Genomic DNA, 25,708 nt, shown 5'->3' with positions numbered 1-25,708 from the left:
TTCCAGTGTCTGTCATCTTTGCTGTCTCACCCCTCCCTCCCCCACCTCGGCTAATCTGTAGAGACCCTCAACTTGTGAGGCCATAAGAAATAAGAGCAGAGTTAGCCATTTGGCCCGTCGAACCTACCCCTCCATTCCACCATGGCTGACTTATTACTGTATGTCTCTTAACCCCATTCTCCGGCCTTCTCCCTATTGCCCTTACTAATTCAGAGCCTATCAAACTCCACTTTAACTATACTCACGTGACTTACTGTCCATAGAATCTGTGGTTTAAAAAAAAACACGGATTCACCACCTTCTGGCTAAATAAATTACTCCTCATTTCTGTTCTAAAGGCATTTCCCTCTGCTCTGGTCTGTTCTCTCTAGACTCACCCACTTTTAGATATATCCTCTTCACACCCACTCAACACAGAAGTACAGCATAGAAACAGCCCTTCGGCCCATCTAGTCCCATGCCAAAATTGTTTAAACTGCCTACTCCCATTGCCCTGCACCAGTAACATCCATATACCTATCAAAACTTCTCCTAAATGTTGAAATCGAACCTGGATCCACCACTTGTACTGGCGGCTCATTCCACCCTCTCACCTCCCTCTGAGTGAAGAAGTTTCCCCTCATGTTCCCCTCAAGCATTTCACCTTTCACCCTTAACCCATGACCTCTAATTGTAGTCCCACCCAACCTCAGTGGAAAAAGCCTGCTTGCATTTACCCTATCTATCCCCCTCACAATTTTGTATACCGATATCAAATCTCCCCCCAGTCTTCTACATTCTAAAGACTACTGTTCAATCTTCCTTGTTACTCAGGTCCTCCAGACTGGAAACATCCTTGTGAATTTTCTCTGAACTATTTCAACCTTGTTTGTTTAGAGAAAGTTTTAACTGCCCCGGCTCGTCCCGTTATGTTAAATTATGGGAAATCAGCCCCGTGTTGACAGCGTGCTCTTTGAGAGCGCCTAGTCTGTGATGGGTTAACGTGAACTTCCTCTGAGAATGAGGTATTGAAGATCCGGTCTCTACAAAGTGGTTTTTTTCCCAGTAAGATGTATTAGAAGCGGAGACTGACAGCCGGAGTGAATACGAAGAAATGAATTAGTTTGGATGTGTGGGGGGAAGAGAGAGAGAATCGGAGCAGTGGTCACAGAGGGATAGAGAGAGCGGAGCTGCGGGGAGAGATACAGAGCGAGAGACGACGCGGGGTGGGAGGTGGGGATCCGCAGTGCAAAGGGGGAGCCCTCCCCCCCCCCTCCCCGGGTTGCAGGGCAAGGCAAGAGGGAGCTCCGTGCGAGGGAGGGAGTCGGACACCGCACCGCCGGTGGGGCCGGAGCTATCTACAGCCGCGTCGCGGGAGCCCGGGCTGAGAAACCATGAGGAAGACGGCGGCGCCCAGCAAGCGGGGTGAGTGTGGAGCGGCGGCAGCCGGGTGGATAGAGCGGGGATCTCCCGAGGCCCCGGCGCAGGCGGATGCCGTCTGCGAGGCTCGGCGTCCGTCGTCTGGGCTGCAGCCTGGTGTCTGGAGGCTAGATTCTGAGGTCCAGTGTCGGCGGTTGTCTGAAGCCCAGGCTGGTGACCAAGCGTTTGGGGTCCGGTGTCTGGGACTGATCTCGAGGTGTCTGGCGTCTGAGGTTTGAGTGCCGGCTGAGGATCCGGTGTCTGGGCCCTGGGGTCCGGTGCATGAGCCCGCTGGTCCACTATTCGGTGCCTAAGTCCCTGGGCAGGGTGTCTGAGAGTATGGAGCCTTGGGAGTCCAGTGTCTGAGCTCCTGGGTCCGATGTCTGACTGTCCGGAGCCCAGGATCCAGAGTCTGATTGTCTAGACTCCTAGTTCTGCGTCTGGGGCAGGGTCGGGAACGGGAGGTCTGGAGTCTGAGACGGGATGTCTGGGTGTAGATGCAGCACCCTCGGTGGTTGTGTGGTCCTGGGGCTTGGGAACTGGACACAGATCCCGGTGGTCTGTCCCATCTGGAACTGGTATGCGGGGTTAAGCTCAGCTCCTCCCGTCCGTGCGTGGGTTTCCCAGGTTTACGATGTCTGTCTTTGGAGGGTAAGGTCCATGTGTGGGGTCCAGAAGTCTGGGATGTTGCGGGGTGGGGGGGGGGGGGTGTCAAAGATAGGTTGGGTGAGCTCGGTATTTTCTCTTTGAAAGGAGGGGGATGAGAGGTGACTTCTTACAAGTGTTCAAGTAGGACATGATAAGAGGCACCGATACAGAATTCCCCACCCCCAGGAAAGACATAGATGATACAAGGGGGAATAATTTTAAAGTGATTAGAGGAACGTCTGAGGTAGTTTTTTCCCCACAGAGGAACACACTGCCAAGGGTGTTGGTAGAGGCATTAGGGGCATCTTAGATAGATAGAAAAATGGAGGGACTATGTGGGAGGGAAGGGGTTAGACTGATTGTGGAGTAGGTTAAAGGGTCAGCACAACATTGTGGGCCGAATGGCCTGTATTGTACTCTTCTATTTCTGTGTCAGTATCCCAGAACTGTCCAGGGTCCTGGGACAGGCTCATCCACTGGCAGGGTGAATCCAGCGGGGCTGGAGTTGGAGGAGGTGCGATTGTCTGGGATTGATCCTTGTCCAGCGATCTGTGAAGAAGATTCCGGCGGGAACGGCCCCCTGGGGATCTGACTGTCTGGAGCAGGAGGCCAAGGAGCCAGTTTTTGGGACTTGTGGTCTGGGTCAGGAGCTGGTGGTCTTATGTTCCGGTGTCCAGTTCTAGTGAGCACTAGGGTCCGACTTCACCACCCCTCGGTCCACTCCCCTGAAAATGACCCCTTAAGAAAAGATTTGGATTTTATTTTTGAGGGATCAGATGGGAAAAGACTTTAGGAAAATACTAGGAATTCCTCTTGGTTCTTACCCTGAAGTCCTCCGAGTGGACAGCAGGGCAGTGAAGGTGCTGCTTGGCACTCTGGTGGTCTTCATTGGTCAAAGCACGGAGTTGTCTGTTACGTTGCAGTTGTACGAGATGTTGGTAAGACCACATTTGTGTTCTGTGTTGGTCACTCCACTCTGCTACAGGAATTATGTCTTTAGGATGGAGAGAGGGCAGGATTGATTTTCAAGACTTGAGGGACTAAGTTAGGGAGAGAGAGGGTAAGCACGTTGAGACTTTATTCCTTGGAGAATGAGGGGTGACCTTGCAGAGGAGTTTCAAATCTCGAGGGGGTGAATGCACACAGTCTGTTTCCAGGGTTGGGGAATCAAGAGCTAAAGGCCAGAGGTTTAAGGTGAGAGGGGAAAGATTTAATAGGAACCTGAGGAACAAGTTCTTCACCCAGAGGGTGGTCTGTGTGTGGACGGGCTGCCAGAGGAAGTGGTCAAAGCAGCTGCATTAACAACATTTACAAGGTACTCGGGAAAGTACATTGATGGGAAAGGTTATTAAGATTAGCTTGATTTGTCACACGTACATCGAAACATACACTGAAATGTGTCGCTTGCTGTCGGAGGGTGTGCTGGGGCAGCCCGCAGTGTCACATGCTTCCGGTACCAACGCAACAGACGCACAACTCACTAACCCTAACCCTTACATCACTGCAATGCGGGAGGGAACCGGAGCACCCGGAGGAAACCCACGTGGTCATGGGGAGAACGTACAAACTCCCTACAGACAGCAGCGGGATCTGGCATTACCTAACCACTGCGCTATATATGTGGGGCCGAACGTGGGCATATAGTAACGCGGGCTGGCATGCTCCAGTTGGGCTGAAAGGCCTGTTTTTGTGCCGTGTGACCCTATGTCCTGGATGTCTGGTCTGACAGGGAACACAAGAAGGGAACCAACCCCCTGCCCAGCTGGAGAAGAGCGGCTGGATCCGGAAGTACTGTGGGAGGGGGATATTCCGGGACGTATGGAAGAGCCGCTACTTGATGCTGAAGCTGGATCAGGTGTACATTTCGGAGAAGGAGGTAGGGCACAGGCTCGGAGTCCTGGGACCAGTGCAAAAGCTGGAGACGGTCGGGACTAATGCAGACTTTACCCCACGGTAGGGGGGTGGTGAACTGTCCTAGGGTGGGGAGTAGGACCTTGGCTGTATTGTCCACCCTCCCCAACCCTGCCTGGACTTGCCTGCCTTCCCTGGGTTCCTGGGCTCGACCACTCCACAGTGAGCAGGATCTGTGATGGGCTTCCTGAAGAGAGGCTGTAACTGACGAGCTCAGTCTCGGGCTGGGGCCAAGCTCAGATTTACAGGCACTCCCTCTCACTCAACTCTCCCTCGTTCACTCCTACGTTCTTTCTCCCTCCATCACTCTCAACCCTCTCTTCGTTCCCTCTTTCCATCCCTCCTCTCTCCTCCGCTCACCCTTTCCCTCCCTTATCCCCACAACCCCTCTCCCAGCCCCTCCTTCCCCTTGCCCCACGCCATCTCTCTCCCTCTCCCAGCCCTTCCCCTCCTTCCCCCTCCCTCTCTCCACCTCCCCAGCCTTCCCCTTTTTGTTTCTAACCCCCCCCCCCACAGAGGAGCCCGGATGTTGTTGTCACCCTGAGTCCTTCTGTTACTGGGCCCCCTTGTCAGCATTCGTCCCCTATCCCGACTGCCCCTAGTGGGGGTGAGCCACCTGCTGTCCGTGTGGGGAAGGTGCTCCGGCTTCGGTCAGATCAGGCCAGGCGGGGGTACGGACCCAGTGACAAGGGTAGGAACCTCTGTGTCCCCTATTCCTCAGTGGCCTGCACCCAGCGGAGACACCAAACCCACCGGCCCTGGTCAGGAAGGACAAGGAAGCCAGTCAAGATGGGCAGAGATTGTCGGCTCTACCAGGCACACACCAAAACACACAGAAGCAAGAACATACATATTTGTACACATACACAAAAGTGAAGTCATGCACAAACCTTTTACAGCAAGAGTGTCTCTCTTTCACACGTACATGCAACATGCAGTGAAATGTGCCACTCGTGTCAGCGGCCAACTGGGGCAGCCCGCGAGTGTGGCCAGTGCAGCATGCCCCCCCCGACCTGTACGTCTCTGGACGAGAGAAGCCCACACAGTCTCGGGGAGAGCGTACAGACAGCCCTGAGAATTCAACCCCAGTCACTGCTGCTGCCAAGCCTTGTGCACAGAAACACACGCGTGTACACACGTATCTGCATCCACACGCACACACAAACCGGGCAGATCTGCAAATGTACACAAAATGTGTACACACATTGACCTACACCCCCAGCCAGTAACCCACCCCCCCCCCCCAGATTTATCATTTCCTGTCAGCCACCTTCTGTACAGACACTCCTGTGTCCAGTGTCATTTCGTGGACATACAATCTTATTTATTTCAATATGTATTTATATTTACTGTGTTTTTATTATTGTTGTGTTCTTTATCTCATTGTGGTTTTATTGCATTTTGTGTTACAGTTACTTTGTTCTCCTTTACACTTGTTTACTGGATATCACATGAAACCAATCTTGAATCACACACGCAAACAGATGCAGTCACCAGGTAAACACAGACACAAACACAGATAGAGGCACATGTACAGATGCAGGCAGTCACACGGAAACATTACAGGCACACGCAGACACTACAGGCACACACGCACCCTCACACAAACACCCACACGACACAGAAATACTGAGTTCACACGCACCAGAATGCTACAGCCGACTATAATGAGCAGAAGGGCCGACAAACTCGAACTGCTCGTGAGTCAAGATTTATTTTTACAACGCAGCTTGCGCCTCTGAGGTTTTGCTGCGAGACGGAGAGCGGCCGCCAGGAAGTGAGCAGCTCTAGCCTCTGAAACCGCATCTCGTTCAACAGCTAAATATAACGGAGAGGGACGTGTGTGGGCAGCAGCGCGCCCCGTCGCGGAACACCCCCGCACCTGAGACACACTCTCCAACCCCTCCTCCCTCCACTGTCAGCGCCCTTACCTAAAGCAAGGTATCCCGATCACTCGCCGTTACCTCGGGTTTTGACCACCACATCAGCGGCCGGAGTCCGTAGAGTTTGTTACTGTTAGATTTAACACCCCTCCCTCCCGTACAACCCTCCTTGCCTCCGTAACCCCCTCCTTCCCTTACAGTTTTCCTTGTCTAGCCCCTACACCACTCCCCGTCTCTGTGACCCCCCTCCGCCCCTATAAACCCTTCCTGTATCTGTAACACCCCCTTGGCCCCTCCCCCGTCTCTGTGACCCCCTATGGCACCTCCACATCTGGACCTTATATCCCGCCTCCTTCTCTATGCCCTCCTTTTTGCCCCTATATACCCTCCCTGTATCTGTAACCCCACCCCCATAAATCTTCTGGTCTCTGTAAATTCCTCCGGTCCACTCCTCCCCATCCCTTTATTTCTCTATGGCTCCTAGACCCCACTCCAGCTCCTCCAACCCTCCCCCACCCCTCCAACTCTCCCCGTCTCTGTAACCCCCGCCCTCCTATACTTCCTTCTCTTAGTGACCCCCTCCGGTACCCTATACCCTTCCCCGTCTCTGTGACCCCCTCCGGTTCCCTATACCCTTTCGCATCTCTGTGACCCCTTCCATCCCCTAAACCCCTCCCCGCCTCTACATCATTCTACTATCGCTACCCCCAACCGTACATAGTGGATATCCCGCCCTAGTTTTGATTTGGGGTTGAATTTTAGGCCGGGGGGGATTGGTAATTTTTGGAGGGAGGAGGGAGTGGGCATTTTTCAGGGGAGGGGGAGTGGGTAATTTTCGGGGGAGAGGGTGAGGGGTGTTTTTCGGGAGAGAGGGTGAGTGGGTGATTTTCGGGGGGGAGGGGGAGTGGGTAATTTTCCGGGGGAGAGGGGGAGTGGGTAATTTTCAGAAGGAGAGGGTGAGTGGGGTGATTTTCAGGGGAGAAGGGGAGTGGGTGATTTTCGGAAGGAGAGGGGGAGTGGGTGATTTTCGGGGGAGAGGGGAGTGGGTAATTTTCAGGGGAGAGGGTGAGTGGGTGATTTTCGGGGGAGAAGGGAAGGGGTGATTTTCGGAAGGAGAGGGTGAGTGGGTGATTTTCGGGAGGGAGATAGGGGAGTGGGTGATTTTCGGAAGGAGGGGAGTGGGTGATTTTCGGGGGAGAAGGGGAGTGGGTAATTTTCAGAAGGAGAGGGTGAGTGGGTGATTTTCGGGGGAGAAGGGGAGTGGGGTGATTTTCGGAAGGAGAGGGGGAGTGGGTGATTTTCGGAAGGAGGGGGAGTGGGAGATTTTCGGGGGAGAAGGGGAGTGGGTAATTTTCAGGGGGAGAGCGTGAGTGGGTGATTTTCGGGGAGAAGGGGAGTGGGTGATTTTCGGGAAGGAGAGGGTGAGTGGGTGATTTCGGGGGGGAGGGTGAGTGGGTGATTTTCGGGGGAGAAGGGGAGTGGGTAATTTTCAGAAGGAGAGGGTGAGTGGGTGATTTTCGGGGGAGAAGGGGAGTGGGTGATTTTCGGAAGGAGAGGGGGAGTGGGTGATTTTCGGAAGGAGGGGGAGTGGGTGATTTTCGGGGGAAAGGGGAGTGGGTAATTTTCAGAAGGAGGAGGGTGAGTGGGTGATTTTTGGGGGAGAAGGGGAGTGGGTAATTTTCAGAAGGAGAGGGTGAGTGGGTGATTTTCGGGGAGAAGGGAGTGGGTGATTTTTGGAAGGAGAGGGGGAGTGGGTGATTTTCGGAAGGAGGGGTAGTGGGTGATTTTCGGGGGAGAAGGGGAGTGGGTAATTTTCAGAAGGAGAGGGTGAGTGGGTGATTTTCGGGGGAGAAGGGGAGTGGGTGATTTTCGGAAGGAGAGGGGGAGTGGGTGATTTTCGGAAGGAGGGGGAGTGGGTGATTTTCGGGGGAGAAGGGGAGTGGGTGATTTTCGGAAGGAGAGGGGGAGTGGGTGATTTTCGGGGGAGAAGGGGAGTGGGTAATTTCAGAAGGAGAGGGTGAGTGGGTGATTTTCGGAAGGAGAGGGGGAGTGGGTGATTTTCGGGGGAGAAGGGGAGTGGGTAATTTTCAGGGGAGAGGGGGGAGTGGGTGATTTTCGGAAGGAGAGGGGGAGTGGGTAATTTTCCAGGGGAGAGGGGGAGTGGGTGATTTTTGGAAGGAGAGGGGGAGTGGGTGATTTTCGGGGGAGAAGGGGAGTGGGTAATTTTCAGGGGAGAGGGTAAGTGGGTGATTTTCGGGGGAGAAGGGGAGTGGGTGATTTTCGGAAGGAGAGGGGGAGTGGGTGATTTTCAGGGGGAGAGGGTGAGTGGGTGATTTTCGGGGGAGAAGGGGAGTGGGTGATTTTTGGAAGGAGAGGGGGAGTGGGTGATTTTCGGGGAGAAGGGGAGTGGGTAATTTTCAGGGGGAGAGGGTGAGCGGGTGATTTTCGGGGGAGAAGGGGGGTGGGTGATTTTCGGAAGGAGAGGGAGAGTGGGTGATTTTCGGGGGAGAAGGGGAGTGGGTAATTTTCAGGGGGAGAGGGTGAGTGGGTGATTTTCGGGGGAGAAGGGGAGTGGGTAATTTTCAGGGGGAGAGGGTGAGTGGGTGATTTTCGGGGGAGAAGGGGAGTGGCTGATTTTCGGAAGGAGAGGGGGAGTGGGTGATTTTCGGGGGAGAAGGGGAGTGGGTAATTTTCAGAAGGAGAGGGTGAGTGGGTGATTTTCGGGGGAGAAGGGGAGTGGGTGATTTTCGAAGGAGAGGGGGAGTGGGTGATTTCGGAAGGAGAAGGGGAGTGGGTGATTTTCGGAAGGAGAGGGGGAGTGGGTGATTTTCGGAAGCAGAAGGGGAGTGGGTAATTTTCAGGGGAGAGGGGGAGTGGGTGATTTTCGGAAGGAGAGGGGGAGTGGGTAATTTTCCAGGGGAGAGGGGGAGTGGGTGATTTTCGGAAGGAGAGGGGGAGTGGGTGATTTTCGGGGGAGAAGGGGAGTGGGTGATTTTCGGAAGGAGAGGGGGAGTGGGTGATTTTCGGAAGGAGGGGGAGTGGGAGATTTTCGGGGGAGAAGGGAGTGGGTAATTTTCAGGGGGGAGAGCGTGAGTGGGTGATTTTCGGGGGAGAAGGGGAGTGGGTGATTTTTGGAAGGAGAGGGTGAGTGGGTGATTTTCGGGGGGGAGGGTGAGTGGGTGATTTTCGGGGGAGAAGGGGAGTGGGTAATTTTCAGAAGGAGAGGGTGAGTGGGTGATTTTCGGGGGAGAAGGGGAGTGGGTGATTTTCGGAAGGAGAGGGGAGTGGGTGATTTTCGGAAGGAGGGGGAGTGGGTGATTTTCGGGGGAAAGGGGAGTGGGTAATTTTCAGAAGGAGAGGGTGAGTGGGTGATTTTTGGGGGAGAAGGGGAGTGGGTAATTTTCAGAAGGAGAGGGTGAGTGGGTGATTTTCGGGGGGAGAAGGGGGAGTGGGTGATTTTTGGAAGGAGAGGGGGAGTGGGTGATTTTCGGAAGGAGGGGTAGTGGGTGATTTTCGGGGGAGAAGGGGAGTGGGTAATTTCAGAAGGAGAGGGTGAGTGGGTGATTTTCGGGGGAGAAGGGGAGTGGGTGATTTTCGGAAGGAGAGGGGGAGTGGGTGATTTTCGGAAGGAGGGGGAGTGGGTGATTTTCGGGGGAGAAGGGGAGTGGGTGATTTTCGGAAGGAGAGGGGGAGTGGGTGATTTTCGGGGGAGAAGGGGAGTGGGTAATTTTCAGAAGGAGAGGGTGAGTGGGTGATTTTCGGAAGGAGAGGGGGAGTGGGTGATTTTCGGGGGAGAAGGGGAGTGGGTAATTTTCAGGGGAGAGGGGAGTGGGTGATTTTCGGAAGGAGAGGGGGAGTGGGTAATTTCCAGGGGAGAGGGGGAGTGGGTGATTTTTGGAAGGAGAGGGGGAGTGGGTGATTTTCGGGGGAGAAGGGGAGTGGGTAATTTTCAGGGGAGAGGGTAAGTGGGTGATTTTCGGGGGAGAAGGGGAGTGGGTGATTTTCGGAAGGAGAGGGGGAGTGGGTGATTTTCAGGGGGAGAGGGTGAGTGGGTGATTTTCGGGGGAGAAGGGGAGTGGGTGATTTTTGGAAGGAGAGGGGAGTGGGTGATTTTCGGGGGAGAAGGGGAGTGGGTAATTTTCAGGGGGAGAGGGTGAGCGGGTGATTTTCGGGGGAGAAGGGGGGTGGGTGATTTTCGGAAGGAGAGGGAGAGTGGGTGATTTTCGGGGGAGAAGGGGAGTGGGTAATTTTCAGGGGGAGAGGGTGAGTGGGTGATTTTCGGGGGAGAAGGGGAGTGGGTAATTTTCAGGGGGAGAGGGTGAGTGGGTGATTTTCGGGGGAGAAGGGGAGTGGCTGATTTTCGGAAGGAGAGGGGAGTGGGTGATTTTCGGGGGAGAAGGGGAGTGGGTAATTTCAGAAGGAGAGGGTGAGTGGGTGATTTTCGGGGGAGAAGGGGAGTGGGTGATTTTCGGAAGGAGAGGGGAGTGGGTGATTTTCGGAAGGAGAAGGGGGAGTGGGGTGATTTTCGGAAGGAGAGGGGGAGTGGGTGATTTTCGGAAGCAGAAGGGGAGTGGGTAATTTTCAGGGGGAGAGGGTCAGTGGGTGATTTTCGGGGGAGAAGGGGAGTGGGTGATTTTCGGAAGGAGAGGGGGAGTGGGTGATTTTCGGGGGAGAAGGGGAGTGGGTGATTTTCAGGGGGGGAGGGTGAGTGGGTGATTTTCGAGGGAGAAGGGGAGTGGGGTGATTTTCGGGGAGAACGGGAGTGGGTAATTTTCAGGGGAGAGGGTCAGTGGGTGATTTTCGGGGGAGAAGGGGAGTGGGTAATTTTCAGGGGGAGAGGGTGAGTGGGTGATTTTCGGGGGAGAGGGTGAGTGGGTGATTTTCGGAAGGAGAGGGTGAGTGGGTGATTTTCGGAAGGAGAGGGGGAGTGGGTGATTTTCGGAAGGAGGGGGAGTGGGTGATTTTCGGGGGAAAGGGGAGTGGGTAATTTTCAGAAGGAGAGGGTGAGTGGGTGATTTTTGGGGGAGAAGGGGAGTGGGTAATTTTCAGAAGGAGAGGGTGAGTGGGTGATTTTCGGGGGGAGAAGGGGAGTGGGTGATTTTTGGAAGGAGAGGGGGAGTGGGTGATTTTCGGAAGGAGGGGTAGTGGGTGATTTTCGGGGGAGAAGGGGAGTGGGTAATTTTCAGAAGGAGAGGGTGAGTGGGTGATTTTCGGGGGAGAAGGGGAGTGGGTGATTTTCGGAAGGAGAGGGGGAGTGGGTGATTTTCGGAAGGAGGGGGAGTGGGTGATTTTCGGGGGAGAAGGGGAGTGGGTGATTTTCGGAAGGAGAGGGGGAGTGGGTGATTTTCGGGGGAGAAGGGGAGTGGGTAATTTTCAGAAGGAGAGGGTGAGTGGGTGATTTTCGGAAGGAGAGGGGGAGTGGGTGATTTTCGGGGGAGAAGGGGAGTGGGTAATTTTCAGGGGAGAGGGTGGAGTGGGTGATTTTCGGGGGAGAAGGGGAGTGGGTGATTTTCGGAAGGAGAGGGGGAGTGGGTGATTTTCGGGGGAGAAGGGGAGTGGGTAATTTTCAGAAGGAGAGGGTGAGTGGGTGATTTTCGGAAGGAGAGGGGGAGTGGGTGATTTTCGGGGGAGAAGGGGAGTGGGTAATTTTCAGGGGAGAGGGGGAGTGGGTGATTTTCGGAAGGAGAGGGGGAGTGGGTAATTTTCCAGGGGAGAGGGGGAGTGGGTGATTTTCGGAAGGAGAGGGGGAGTGGGTGATTTTCGGGGGAGAAGGGGAGTGGGTAATTTTCAGGGGGAGAGGGTAAGTGGGTGATTTTCGGGGGAGAAGGGGAGTGGGTGATTTTCGGAAGGAGAGGGGGAGTGGGTGATTTTCAGGGGGAGAGGGTGAGTGGGTGATTTTCGGGGGAGAAGGGGAGTGGGTGATTTTTGGAAGGAGAGGGGGAGTGGGTGATTTTCGGGGGAGAAGGGGAGTGGGTAATTTTCAGGGGGAGAGGGTGAGCGGGTGATTTTCGGGGGAGAAGGGGGGTGGGTGATTTTTGGAAGGAGAGGGAGAGTGGGTGATTTTCGGGGGAGAAGGGGAGTGGGTAATTTTCAGGGGGAGAGGGTGAGTGGGTGATTTTCGGGGGAGAAGGGGAGTGGGTAATTTTCAGGGGGAGAGGGTGAGTGGGTGATTTTCGGGGGAGAAGGGGAGTGGCTGATTTTCGGAAGGAGAGGGGGAGTGGGTGATTTTCGGGGGAGAAGGGGAGTGGGTAATTTTCAGAAGGAGAGGGTGAGTGGGTGATTTTCGGGGGAGAAGGGGAGTGGGTGATTTTCGGAAGGAGAGGGGGAGTGGGTGATTTTCGGAAGGAGAAGGGGAGTGGGTGATTTTCGGAAGGAGAGGGGGAGTGGGTGATTTTCGGAAGGAGAAGGGGAGTGGGTAATTTTCAGGGGGAGAGGGTCAGTGGGTGATTTTCGGGGGAGAAGGAGTGGGTGATTTTCGGAAGGAGAGGGGGAGTGGGTGATTTTCGGGGGAGAAGGGGAGTGGGTGATTTTCAGGGGGGGAGGGTGAGTGGGTGATTTTCGAGGGAGAAGGGGAGTGGGTGATTTTCGGGGGAGAACGGGAGTGGGTAATTTTCAGGGGGAGAGGGTCAGTGGGTGATTTTCGGGGGAGAAGGGGAGTGGGTAATTTTCAGGGGGAGAGGGTGAGTGGGTGATTTTCGGGGGAGAGGGTGAGTGGGTGATTTTCGGAAGGAGAGGGTGAGTGGGTGATTTTCGGAAGGAGAGGGGGGAGTGGGTGATTTTCGGAAGGAGAGGGGGGTGTGGGTGATTTTCGGGGGAGAAGGGGAGTGGGTGATTTTCGGGGGAGAGGGTGAGTGGGTGATTTTCAGGGGGAGAGGGTGAGTGGGTGATTTTCAGAATGAGAGGGTGAGTGGGTGATTTTCGGGGGAGAAGGGGAGTGGGTGATTTTCGGGGGAGAAGGGGAGTGGGTGATTTTCGGAAGGAGAGGGTGAGTGGGTGATTTTCAGAAGGAGAGGGGGAGTGGGTGATTTTCGGAAGGAGAGGGTGAGTGGGTGATTTTCAGGGGGAGAGGGTGAGTGGGTGATTTTCAGAATGAGAGGGTGAGTGGGTGATTTTCGGGGGAGAAGGGGAGTGGGTGATTTTCGGGGGAGAAGGGGAGTGGGTGATTTTCGGAAGGAGAGGGTGAGTGGGTGATTTTCAGAAGGAGAGGGTGAGTGGGTGATTTTCGGAAGGAGAGGGGGAGTGGGTGATTTTCGGGGGAGAAGGGGAGTGGGTAATTTTCAGGGGAGAGGGGGAGTGGGTGATTTTCGGGGGAGAAGGGGAGTGGGTGATTTTCGGAAGGAGAGGGGGAGTGGGTGATTTTCGGGGGAGAAGGGGAGTGGGTAATTTTCAGAAGGAGAGGGTGAGTGGGTGATTTTCGGAAGGAGAGGGGGAGTGGGTGATTTTCGGGGGAGAAGGGGAGTGGGTAATTTTCAGGGGAGAGGGGGAGTGGGTGATTTTCGGAAGGAGAGGGGGAGTGGGTAATTTTCCAGGGGAGAGGGGGAGTGGGTGATTTTCGGAAGGAGAGGGGGAGTGGGTGATTTTCGGGGGAGAAGGGGAGTGGGTAATTTTCAGGGGGAGAGGGTAAGTGGGTGATTTTCGGGGGAGAAGGGGAGTGGGTGATTTTCGGAAGGAGAGGGGGAGTGGGTGATTTTCAGGGGGAGAGGGTGAGTGGGTGATTTTCGGGGGAGAAGGGGAGTGGGTGATTTTTGGAAGGAGAGGGGGAGTGGGTGATTTTCGGGGGAGAAGGGGAGTGGGTAATTTTCAGGGGGAGAGGGTGAGCGGGTGATTTTCGGGGGAGAAGGGGGGTGGGTGATTTTTGGAAGGAGAGGGAGAGTGGGTGATTTTCGGGGGAGAAGGGGAGTGGGTAATTTTCAGGGGGAGAGGGTGAGTGGGTGATTTTCGGGGGAGAAGGGGAGTGGGTAATTTTCAGGGGGAGAGGGTGAGTGGGTGATTTTCGGGGGAGAAGGGGAGTGGCTGATTTTCGGAAGGAGAGGGGGAGTGGGTGATTTTCGGGGGAGAAGGGGAGTGGGTAATTTTCAGAAGGAGAGGGTGAGTGGGTGATTTTCGGGGGAGAAGGGGAGTGGGTGATTTTCGGAAGGAGAGGGGGAGTGGGTGATTTTCGGAAGGAGAAGGGGAGTGGGTGATTTTCGGAAGGAGAGGGGGAGTGGGTGATTTTCGGAAGGAGAAGGGGAGTGGGTAATTTTCAGGGGGAGAGGGTCAGTGGGTGATTTTCGGGGGAGAAGGAGTGGGTGATTTTCGGAAGGAGAGGGGGAGTGGGTGATTTTCGGGGGAGAAGGGGAGTGGGTGATTTTCAGGGGGGGAGGGTGAGTGGGTGATTTTCGAGGGAGAAGGGGAGTGGGTGATTTTCGGGGGAGAACGGGAGTGGGTAATTTTCAGGGGGAGAGGGTCAGTGGGTGATTTTCGGGGGAGAAGGGGAGTGGGTAATTTTCAGGGGGAGAGGGTGAGTGGGTGATTTTCGGGGGAGAGGGTGAGTGGGTGATTTTCGGAAGGAGAGGGTGAGTGGGTGATTTTCGGAAGGAGAGGGGGAGTGGGTGATTTTCGGAAGGAGAGGGGGTGTGGGTGATTTTCGGGGGAGAAGGGGAGTGGGTGATTTTCGGGGGAGAGGGTGAGTGGGTGATTTTCAGGGGGAGAGGGTGAGTGGGTGATTTTCAGAATGAGAGGGTGAGTGGGTGATTTTCGGGGGAGAAGGGGAGTGGGTGATTTTCGGGGGAGAAGGGGAGTGGGTGATTTTCGGAAGGAGAGGGTGAGTGGGTGATTTTCAGAAGGAGAGGGGGAGTGGGTGATTTTCGGAAGGAGAGGGTGAGTGGGTGATTTTCAGAAGGAGAGGGGGAGTGGGTGATTTTCGGAAGGAGAGGGGGAGTGGGTGATTTTCGGGGGAGAAGGGGAGTGGGTGATTTTCAGGGGGGAGGGTGAGTGGGTGATTTTCGAGGGAGAAGGGGAGTGGGTGATTTTCGGGGGAGAACGGGAGTGGGTAATTTTCAGGGGGAGAGGGTCAGTGGGTGATTTTCGGGGGAGAAGGGGAGTGGGTAATTTTCAGGGGGAGAGGGTGAGTGGGTGATTTTCGGGGGAGAGGGTGAGTGGGTGATTTTCGGAAGGAGAGGGTGAGTGGGTGATTTTCGGAAGGAGAGGGGGAGTGGGTGATTTTCGGAAGGAGAGGGGGTGTGGGTGATTTTCGGGGGAGAAGGGGAGTGAGTGATTTTCGGGGGAGAGGGTGAGTGGGTGATTTTCAGGGGGAGAGGGTGAGTGGGTGATTTTCGGAATGAGAGGGTGAGTGGGTGATTTTCGGGGGAGAAGGGGAGTGGGTGATTTTCGGGGGAGAAGGGGAGTGGGTGATTTTCGGAAGGAGAGGGTGAGTGGGTGATTTTCAGAAGGAGAGGGGGAGTGGGTGATTTTCGGAAGGAGAGGGGGAGTGGGTGATTTTCGGAAGGAGAGGGTGAGTGGGTGATTTTCGGGGAGAAGGGGAGTGGGTGATTTTCGGGGGAGAAGGGGAGTGGGTAATTTTCAGGGGGAGAGGGTGAGTGGGTGATTTTCGGGGGAGAAGGGGAGTGGGTGATTTTCGGGGGAGAAGGGGAGTGGGTGATTTTCGGGGGAGAGGGGGAGTGGGTGATTTTCGGGGGAGAGGGTGAGTGGGTGATTTTCGGGGGAGAAGGGGAGTGAGTGATTTTCGGGGGAGAGGGGGAGTGGGTGATTTTTGGGGGAGAGGGTGAGTGGGTGATTTTCGGGGGGAGAGGGTGAGTGGGTGATTTTCAGGGGGAGAGGGTGAGTGGGTGATTTTCGGGGGGAGAGGGGGAGTGGGTGATTTTCTGGGGAGAGGGTGAGTGGGTGATTTTCGGGGGAGAAGGGGAGTGGGTGATTTTCGGGGGAGAGGGGGAGTGGGTGATTTTCAGGGGGAGAGGGGGAGTGGGTGATTTTCGGGGGAGAGGGTGAGTGGGTGATTTTCGGGGGAGAAGGGGAGTGGGTGATTTTCGGTGGAGAAGGGGAGTGGGTGATTTTCGGGGGAGAAGGGGAGTGGGTGATTTTCGGGGGAGAAGGGGAGTGGGTGATTTTCGGGGGGGAGGGGGAGTGGGTAATTTTCCGGGGGAGAGGGGGAGTGGGTAATTTTCAGAAGGAGAGTGTGAGTGGGTGATTTTCAGGGGAGAAGGGGAGTGGGTGATTTTCGGGGAGTGGGTGATTTTCGGGGGAGAAGGGGAGTGGGTGATTTTCGGGGGGGAGGGGGAGTGGGTAATTTTTCGGGGGAGAGGGGGAGTGGGTAATTTTCAGAAGGAGAGGGTGAGTGGGTGATTTTCGGGGGAGAAGTGGAGTGGGTAATTTTCAGAAGGAGAAGGGGAGTGGGTAATTTTCAGGGGGAGAGGGTGAGTGGGTGATTTTCGGGGGAGAAGGGGAGTGGGTAATTTTCAGGGGGAGAGGGTGAGTGGGTGATTTTCGGGGGAGAAGGGGAGTGGGTAATTTTCAGGGGGAGAGGGTGAGTGGGTGATTTTCGGGGGAGAAGGGGAGTGGGTGATTTTCGGAAGGAGAGGGGGAGTGGGTGATTTTCGGGGGAGAAGGGGAGTGGGTAATTTTCCAGGGGAGAGGGGGAGTGGGTAATTTTCGGGGGAGAAGGGGAGTGGGCAGCCTCTGGGTGTGACGGTGACCGATGTTCCCCCTAGCTGAAGGACGAGAAGGCGGCGCTAGAGAGGTTTGACCTGGCCGACTACGAGAAATGCGAGGAGCTACGCAAATCGAAGAGTCGCAGCAAGAAAAACCACAGCAAATTCACGCTGATCCGCAGCCGGCATCCTGGGAACACGGTGAGATCCCCGCACCGGTCCGGACGGCCTCTGACCTCGGTCTCGGTGCCTGTCCCTATGGGAGGGGCGGTGGGGACAGGCAGTACGATAGGGTGGGTAGTGTTGGTGCGGTGGGAGGGTGTGATGCGGGGGAAACGCGTGCCTTGGGAGTAGCTTTTGTGATATAGGGCTGTACTGTACTTCCAATGACTCCCCACCCTCTCGGTCTCGCTACAGGCGCCCAACCTCATTTTTCTGGCGCTAAGTCCCGAGGAGAAAGAGTCCTGGATTAACGCCATCAGCACCGCCCTCAGCCGGGCCAAGAATCGCATCCTCGATGAGGTAATCTGTTCCCTGTATTGAAAGCATGATGTGAGCTTCACTCTGTGTCTGACCCTGGGAGTGTGTGATGGGACGGTGTGGAGGGAGTTTCACTCTGTGTCTGACCCCGGGAGTGTGTGATGGGACGGTGTGGAGGGAGTTTCACTCTATGTCTGACCCCGGGAGTGTGTGATGGGACGGTGTAGAGGAAGCTTCACTCTGTGTCTGACCCCGGGAGTGTGTGATGGGACGGTGTGGAGGGAGTTTCACTCTGTGTCTGACCCGGGAGTGTGTGATGGGACGGTGTGGAGGGGGCTTCACTCTGTGTCTGACCCCGGGAGTGTGTGATGGGACGGTGTGGAGGGAGTTTCACTCTGTGTCTGACCCCGGGAGTGTGTGATGGGACGGTGCGGAGGGAGCTTCACTCTGTGTCTGACCCCGGGAGTGTGTGATGGGACGGTGCGGAGGGAGCTTCACTCTGTGTCTGACCCCGGGAGTGTGTGATGGGACGGTGCGGAGGGAGCTTCACTCTGTGTCTGACCCCGGGAGAGTGTGATGGGACGGTGCGGAGGGAGCTTCACTCTGTGTCTGACCCCGGGAGTGTGTGATGGGACGGTGCGGAGGGAGCTTCACTCTGTGTCTGACCCCGGGAGTGTGTGATGGGACGGTGCGGAGGGAGCTTCACTCTGTGTCTGACCCCGGGAGTGTGTGATGGGACGGTGCGGAGGGAGCTTCACTCTGTGTCTGACCCCGGGAGTGTGTGATGGGACGGTGCGGAGGGAGTTTCACTCTGTGTCTGACCCCGGGAGTGTGTGATGGGACGGTGCGGAGGGAGATTCACTCTGTGTCTGACCCCGGGAGTGTGTGATGGGACGGTGCGGAGGGAGCTTCACTCTGTGTCTGACCCCGGGAGTGTGTGATGGGACGGTGCGGAGGGAGCTTCACTCTGTGTCTGACCCCGGGAGTGTGTGATGGGACGGTGCGGAGGGAGCTTCACTCTGTGTCTGACCCCGGGAGTGTGTGATGGGACGGTGCGGAGGGAGCTTCACTCTGTGTCTGACCCCGGGAGTGTGTGATGGGACGGTGCGGAGGGAGCTTCACTCTGTGTCTGACCCCGGGAGTGTGTGATGGGACGGTGCGGAGGGAGTTTCACTCTGTGTCTGACCCCGGGAGTGTGTGATGGGACGGTGCGGAGGGAGTTTCACTCTGTGTCTGACCCCGGGAGTGTGTGATGGGACGGTGCGGAGGGAGTTTCACTCTGTGTCTGACCCCGGGAGTGTGTGATGGGACGGTGCGGAGGGAGCTTCACTCTGTGTCTGACCCCGGGAGTGTGTGATGGGACGGTGCGGAGGGAGCTTCACTCTGTGTCTGACCCCGGGAGTGTGTGATGGGACGGTGCGGAGGGAGCTTCACTCTGTGTCTGACCCCGGGAGTGTGTGATGGGACGGTGCGGAGGGAGCTTCACTCTGTGTCTGACCCCGGGAGTGTGTGATGGGACGGTGCGGAGGGAGCTTCACTCTGTGTCTGACCCCGGGAGTGTGTGATGGGACGGTGCGGAGGGAGCTTCACTCTGTGTCTGACCCCGGGAGTGTGTGATGGGACGGTGCGGAGGGAGCTTCACTCTGTGTCTGACCCCGGGAGTGTGTGATGGGACGGTGCGGAGGGAGCTTCACTCTGTGTCTGACCCCGGGAGTGTGTGATGGGACGGTGTAGAGGGAGTTTCACTCTGTGTCTGACCCCGGGAGTGTGTGATGGGACGGTGTAGAGAGAGTTTCACTCTGTGTCTGACCCCGGGAGTGTGTGATGGGACGGTGTGGAGGGAGCTTCACTCTGTGTCTGACCCCGGGAGTGTGTGATGGGACGGTGTGGAGGGAGCTTCACTCTGTGTCTGACCCTGGGAGTGTGTGATGGGACGGTGTAGAGGGAGTTTCACTCTGTGTCTGACCCCGGGAGTGTGTGATGGGACGGTGTAGAGAGAGTTTCACTCTGTGTCTGACCCCGGGAGTGTGTGATGGGACGGTGTGGAGGGAGCTTCACTCTGTGTCTGACCCCGGGAGTGTGTGATGGGACGGTGTGGAGGGAGTTTCACTCTGTGTCTGACCCTGGGAGTGTGTGATGGGACGGTGTGGAGGGAGTTTCACTCTGTGTCTGACCCTGGGAGCACGCCATGTTGGTGTCGGAAGCAAGCCGACACTTGCGGGCTGCCCCCAGCATGTCCTTGGACTGTGATGCATTTATTTTGATGGACATGTGACAAAATATTTATAATTGCACACATCAGGGTTAAAGTTCAAAGTTATATATACAGCGGCATGCAGAAGTTTGGGCACCCCTGGTCAAAATTTCTGTTACTGTGAATAGTTAAGTGAGTGGAAGATGAACTGATCTCCAAAAGTCATAAAGTTAAAGATGAAACGTTCTTTTCAACATTTTAAGCAAGATTAGTGTATTACTTTTGTTTTGTACAATTTTAGAGTGGAAAAAAAGGAAAGGAGCACCTTGCAAAAGTTTGGGCACCCCAAGAGATTTGAGCTCTCAGATAACTTTTACCAAGGTCTCAGACCTTAATTAGCTTGTTAGGGCTGTGGCTTGTTCACAGTCATCATTAGGAAAGGCCAGGTGATGCAAATTTCAAAGCTTTATAAATATCCTGACTCCTCAAACCTTGTCCCAACAATCAGCAGCCATGGGCACCTCTAAGCAGCTGCCTAACACTCTGAAAATTAAAATAAATGATGCCCACAAAGTAGGAGAAGGCTAGAAGAAGATAGCAAAGCGTTTTCAGGTAGCCGTTTCCTCAGTTTGCAATGTAATTAAGAAATGGCAGTTAACAGGAATGGTGGAGGTCCAGTTGAGGTCTGGAAGACCAAGAAAACTTTCCGAGAGAACTGCTTGTAGGATTGCTAGAACGGCAAATCAAAACCCCCGTTTGAGTGCAAAAGACCTTCAGGAAGATTTAGCAGACTCTGGAGTGGTGGTGCACTGTTCTACTGTGCAGCGACACCTGCACAAATATGACCTTCATGGAAGAGTCATCAGAAGAAAACCTTTCCTGCATCCTCACCACAAAATTCAGCGTCAGAAGTTTGCAAAGGAACATCTAAACAAGCCTGACGTATTTTGGAAACAAGTCCTGTGGACTGATGAAGTTAAAATAGAACTTTTTGGCTGCAATGTTTGTATGTTTGGAGAAAAAAGGGTGCAGAATTTCATGAAAAGAACACTTCTCCAACTGTTAATCACGGGGGCGGATCGATCACACATTGGGTTTGTGTTGCAGCCAGTGACACAGGGAACATTTCACTGATAGAGGGAAGAATGAATTCAATTAAATACCAGCAAATTCTGGAAGCAAACATCACACCGTCTGTGAAAAAGCTGAAGATGAAGAGAGGATGGTTTCCACAACAGGATAATGATCCTAAACACACCTCAAATGGACTACCTCAAGTGAGGCCATTGCCCTCACAGTCCCCCAACCTAAACATCATCGAAAATCTGTGGGTAGACCTCAAAAGAGCAGTGTATGCAAGACTGCCCAAGAATCTCACAGAACTAGAAGCCTTTCACAAGGAAGAATGGGCGAAAGTCCCCCAAACAAGAATTGAAAGACTCTTAGCTGGCTACAGAAAGTGTTTACAAGCTGTGATACTTGCTAAAGGTGGTGACCATGCAGGGTGCCCAAACTTTTGCTTTGGGCCCTTTTCCTTTTTTGTTATTTTGAAACTGTAAAAGATGGAAATAAAAAAAAAAGTAAACTTGCTTAAAACATTAAATAAATGTTTCATCTTTAACTTTATGCCTTTTTAAATCAGTTCATCTTTTACTCGCTTAGCTATTCACAGTAACAGAAATTCTGACCAGGGGTGCCCAGGCATTTGCATGCCACTGTACCTATCAAACATTATGTACTGCCGAGATTCATTTTCTCGTGAGCCATTCGCAATACAACGTAAAACTACATACAAGGATGGACAAGCAACCAACATGCAAATGAAAACAAACTGCAAATTCACAAAGAAATGATAATAGTCAGTAAACAACACCACAAGAACATGTTTTGGGCAGCAAAGCTCCTCCATCTCTGGTGTTTTCAGGGCTTCCCTCACCGTGTCAGGAGCTTCCTCTCGGTTTTCACTGCTGTCGGTCGTGCAAGTCCCAGTGGAGACTCAGGAATACCGTCTCACTCTGTTGTAGGATTCTTCATTGCTGTTTCCGTAACAATTTTGTTTCACCAGCCCTGAGCTGAACCCCCGAACCTGGAGGACCGGTGGGCCACTCCTAGTCTGACCTCTACCCTTTGACCTGTTTGGCATGGGTGACTCTACCAAGAGCCAAAGCGTAAGGTCCTGACTCCAGCCAACATAGCTCTTGGGGTCATTGAGGCACGAAAGCCTCTAAACCCTACGAGGTGGAGGTCCTGTTGGAGGAACACAAGCTGTAGGGCTGCTGAAAGCGAGTCCATGCAGAGAGCTGGAGTGAGTGAAGGAGCCCAAACCTGGTGGTGGGGGTCCTGAGGCTCCTGTACCTCCTTCCCGATGGTTGAGGGGTAATAACTGCTCCTGGAGCTGCCGGTGTGGGTCCTGAGGCTCCTGTACCTCCTTCCCGATGGTTGAGGGGTAATAACGGCTCCTGGAGCTGCCGGTGTGGGTCCTGAGGCTCCTGTACCTCCTTCCTGATGGTTGAGGGGTAATAACGGCTCCTGGAGCTGCCGGTGTGGGTCCTGAGGCTCCTGTACCTCCTTCCTGATGGTTGAGGGGTAATAACGGCTCCTGGAGCTGCCGGTGTGGGTCCTGAGGCTCCTGTACCTCCTTCCCGATTTCAGTGGCGAGGAGAGAGCGTGGCCTGGGTGGCGTGAGTCCTTGAGGGACGATCATCATCATCAGAAAACATTCCCTCCGGATGTGGAGACACGAGCCCTCGACTGTCACAGAGGGACAGGGACACACACGACCGCTCAGAGACACAGACCCACCACACACCGCCGAGCGCAGCCCTAACCCTCTGTGCTTGTGATTGTCAGGTGACCGTCGACGAAGAGAGTTTCTTAGCTCATCCGACGCGGGACAGAGCGAAGATCCAGCACTCGCGGCGCCCACCCACCCGTGGGCACCTGACAGCAGTGGTGAGTGGGCCGAGGTGTGGGCGTGGCTATGGCTTGGGTTTAGTGGGTGGGGAGGAGGATTGGGCCTCGGGTCACTCAACATCCCCCCCACGGGGCACCCCCAGGCCTAATCCTCAGAGCAACAAGATCGGACGTGATTGACAGGTGTCCCCGGCACTCGCCGGGTCACATGATCACAGCCCCACCTCGTCATTGGTTACCCATTCAGGGCTGTGGCGGCTCGCAGGGTTCCTGAGCACTGCTGTCGTTTCCCATGCGGCGCTCCCTCAGACGGCCCGCTTTCCTCTGCCCGCCTTCCGACTCCGCAATCCTCGCTCCCTCATCCCTGCACACTGCAATCCTGCGTGGTCCTCGCTCCCTCGATCCGCACCTTCCTCCTGCAGTACGCTCCCTCGTCCTCTCACCCTCCTCTGCACTACAGTCCCTCATCCCCTCACCCTCCTCTGCACTACACTCCCTCGTCCCCTCACCCTCCTCTGCACTACACTCCCTCATCCCCTCACCCTCCTCTGCACTACACTCCCTCGTCCCCTCACCCTCCTCTGCACTACACTCCCTCATCCCCTCACCCTCCTCTGCCTGGCACTCCACAGATCTGACCAGCCACTATCTTGGGCCCTTCCACCCAGCCAGTCATCCCAAACTCCTGCTCCCCACCCCCCCCCCCCCCCATGCTGTCCTCGCAGTGGGAAGTTCGGCCACTGACGAAGCCGCTCTCTGCAGGCCTCCACCTCCACGTCGGACGGGATGCTGACCCTTGACCTAATCCAGGAGGATGACGCCGGGCAGCGGCTGGACACCGACCCCGAGGCGCCGTCCCCCGCGGGCCTCGGGCGCCAGCGGCACTCGGCCGCCTCGCTGGACCGGGACGCCCTCCCTTCGCCGCGGAGCCCGGGCATGGCCAAGCGGAGCAAGTGCGCGTCGGAGGAGACCCTGCTGGGCCCCGGAGCCGGCGGTGCCCGCACGGGCCCTGCGGCGTCTCGGGGCAGCACGGAGGGCGAGCGGCTCGCCCGGATCCGGGACCTCGTCGCCCTCAAGTTGCAGAGGACTCAGATGCTGCTGCTGGAGTCGGGGCCTCGGCGGCACGGCCTGGGCTCCGAGCCCGACGCCCTGCGGCAGGCCCAGGGGCTGCTGGCCGAGGCCTTGTCCAACTGGAGCCAGGCCAAGCGGGTGCTGGAGGAGATCAAGGAACTGAGGCAGCTATGCGGGGAGACGGAGCTCAGCACGGCCGGCCGCCCGGCCTGATGTGGACGGAGCGAGTGGGGGAGGAGGCCCCGGTCCTGTGGGCGGGGCCTGCCTCCACAGGGGCGGGGCTTTCATATCGAGGGCGGTCCCATTGGCCGGGGGCGGGGCCTGTGACTGGGGGCGGGGACCTCATGTGGGTGGGTGGTCCCATCTCTGTGGAGGCAGGGCCCCTGAATTGGGGCGTGGTCTATCTCCAGCAGGCGGGGCTTTCGCGGTGACGTGTGTGAAGGGGCGTGGCCTGTGGGCAGGGGCGAGACCTCAGAGTAAAAGCAGGGTCTTTGTGAAGTGGAATCAGTGAGGGTGCACAGGAGCTGATGGGCAGAGTGGCCTCTTCCTCTCTCTTCCTGTTTTCTACCCTCTTCCTCATCCTCCATAGACTGTAAAATGTGACACTGCCCAGGACAGTAAACTCCTTCCCCTAATACCCCCTACCCAATATTACCTCCCATCCCCTCGCCCACTGGAACGGGCTCTAGCAGAGCTGGTGCTTACTGGACTGGCTGGCCAGGAGAAATGGAAACTTGCTTTAATTTCATCGGGAGGGTATTTGGTGAAGGTTGGAGTGGGGTTAGAGGGTGGTAGGGTGCAACCCCTGCCCCATATTGCCGACCCTTTTGAACTGTGGGAGCAGCATCTCTCTCAGATACCTATCGAGTCTTTTCTCAACCTCCTTTGCAAGAACCCCGCTGCTCCGCAGGGAATCCTGCCCCAGAAACACTGCAGTTAGAATTAGCGCTTCATCTCTCAGGGACACGAATGCCCTCTCTGTAGTTAAGCATTTTGGCCCAGCCCTCCAGGATTTTGTGCAGGCAATCACTGACAGTTCTGCAAGCCCACCTCGCATGCCTCCAGCCCCCTGCCTCTGCACACCCTCGTGGTTTCAGGAGCCCTGAACAATGGGTCACTCTCCAAAATAACCCCTCCCCAACCTTCCTTCTCACGCAGGTCCTGCGCTCAGTGAGCATGTTCCTCCCTCCCCAGCTCCCCTCTTCAACCAGCCTCCAGATCCCTGCATCGTTGTGAGGGAGTCTGTGGGAAGTGAGTGTTGGAGAGGGGCTGGTTGCTTCTTTGGGACGGGGGAGCACAGTACTGAAGCACTCTCTACTCTGAAGTTGTGCAGCAGTACTCTCTTCCCCCTCACAGAATGGAAACGTGGGTATTGAGTTAAGAGTCCCACCAAAAGATAAGTATGACTGACCCTGTTACCTACATGAAACTCCACCTGGTCTCCCCTTCACCCCCTCACCCCTCCCCACTACGGACGTTTCCAACTATTGCTCCCTCCTGCTCTCTGTACACAACACAGATATGCCACACTCAGGGGTAGCTGGGGGCAGTGACAAAACAGACAGTCCAGGGCAATAAGTTGTGAAACAGAATGGAAGGTGGGGGGAGAATTGGCGTGCTGTGAAAATGTTGTCTGGGGCAGGAGGAGAACATTTAAAACAGGGGCTACTGAGGGGAAAGGCCCCTACCCTTCCATTGCTAAAACAAAAAGCCGTTCAGTGTTAGTGTGGTGCTATTAATGCTCTGGGCTTTGTTTGAAGCCTGCTGGATCTGGCTGCACTGAACTCTCTGTCGGGTACCAGTGAACCCTGGTGCATTCCCGAAGAAAGAAAGACGGACTGGACAAATACGAGAGAGAAAGAGAGCAGCCAATACTGCCGGGCCAACTAAAACCCAGTGTTATGAGCTCATGAAGCAACCTTCTGCGCAGATATTTTTGGTTTGAAGTTGTGGTTTTAATACGAGTAAATTAAAAACTGAATTTAAAAGGAAAAACAAAGCAGTTTTTACCCTGTCTTGGGTTGAAAGAAGGCGTTTGCACAATCTTTCAATTAACTTGCAGTGCGTAATGAGTTAGTCTGTATGAACAGAATGCAGGATGAACTTTTCACTGTACAATAATAAACTCGTTCCAATGTCTCTTCGTCAGTAACTGGAGGAACTCAACAGGTCAAGCAGCATCTCGGAAGAAAGAGTCAACGTTTCGGGCTGAGACCCTTTATCAATCTGTTGTTAGGTTGAGGGTGTAGTTACAGATACTGGCCTGTAGGGGGAGGACGAGCTGGAGTGCCTCTGCTGGTAGGAGGGTGTAATTACAACGTGACATGTTTACATAGAACTTCACCATTATAAGTGAAGCTGAATTCAATTTAAATCACTTTATTGTTATCATGTGTACAGTGAAAGATTGTTTTACAAGCCATCTCTATGGATCACTTTATCACAACGGTGCATTCAGGCGGTACAAGGGAAAACAGTAACAGTGCAGAGCAGTTAGCTCGACGTTATTACAGCTGGGGGCTTTCCAGAGTTCGGAATTCATTCCTGTTTCGTTCTGCATGGAG

General features: G+C 55.1%; 1 protein-coding gene across 3 annotated transcripts; it reads left to right on the top strand.

The window, feature by feature from the left end:
- The first annotated feature begins 1,119 nt into the window (after positions 1-1,119).
- Positions 1,120-25,283, top strand: LOC140735731 (pleckstrin homology domain-containing family O member 1-like). Of its 3 annotated transcripts, none has more exons than XM_073061157.1 (6): positions 1,120-1,405; positions 3,778-3,922; positions 16,547-16,687; positions 16,904-17,008; positions 22,011-22,112; positions 22,836-25,283. In XM_073061157.1, the coding sequence occupies exons 1-6, from the start codon at positions 1,374-1,376 to the stop codon at positions 23,355-23,357; spliced, it is 1,047 nt and encodes a 348-aa protein (XP_072917258.1). In that variant the 5' UTR covers positions 1,120-1,373; the 3' UTR covers positions 23,358-25,283. The 3 variants fall into 3 exon arrangements, with proteins under 3 accessions (XP_072917258.1, XP_072917260.1, XP_072917259.1); XM_073061159.1 differs by lacking the exon at positions 1,120-1,405 and adding an exon at positions 2,124-3,361 and having other exon boundaries at positions 3,776-3,922; XM_073061158.1 differs by lacking the exons at positions 1,120-1,405; positions 3,778-3,922 and adding an exon at positions 5,465-5,657.
- Positions 25,284-25,708: the final 425 nt, after the last annotated feature.

Source organism: Hemitrygon akajei, chromosome 11 (genome assembly GCF_048418815.1).
Source record: "Hemitrygon akajei chromosome 11, sHemAka1.3, whole genome shotgun sequence".
In the NCBI taxonomy this organism is placed as follows: domain Eukaryota; kingdom Metazoa; phylum Chordata; class Chondrichthyes; order Myliobatiformes; family Dasyatidae; genus Hemitrygon; species Hemitrygon akajei.
Note: the sequence above shows the minus strand (reverse complement) of the source record. Positions and strands in the feature narration are given on the sequence as shown.

Excerpts from the sequence above, each read along its gene's own strand:
- LOC140735731 (XM_073061157.1), top strand. The coding sequence starts at position 1,374 with ATGAGGAAGACGGCGGCGCCCAGCAAGCGGGG. Across the intron at positions 3,923-16,546 it reads TGTACATTTCGGAGAAGGAG|CTGAAGGACGAGAAGGCGGC; the intron begins GTAGGGCACAGG and ends TGTTCCCCCTAG. Across the intron at positions 16,688-16,903 it reads GCCGGCATCCTGGGAACACG|GCGCCCAACCTCATTTTTCT; the intron begins GTGAGATCCCCG and ends GTCTCGCTACAG.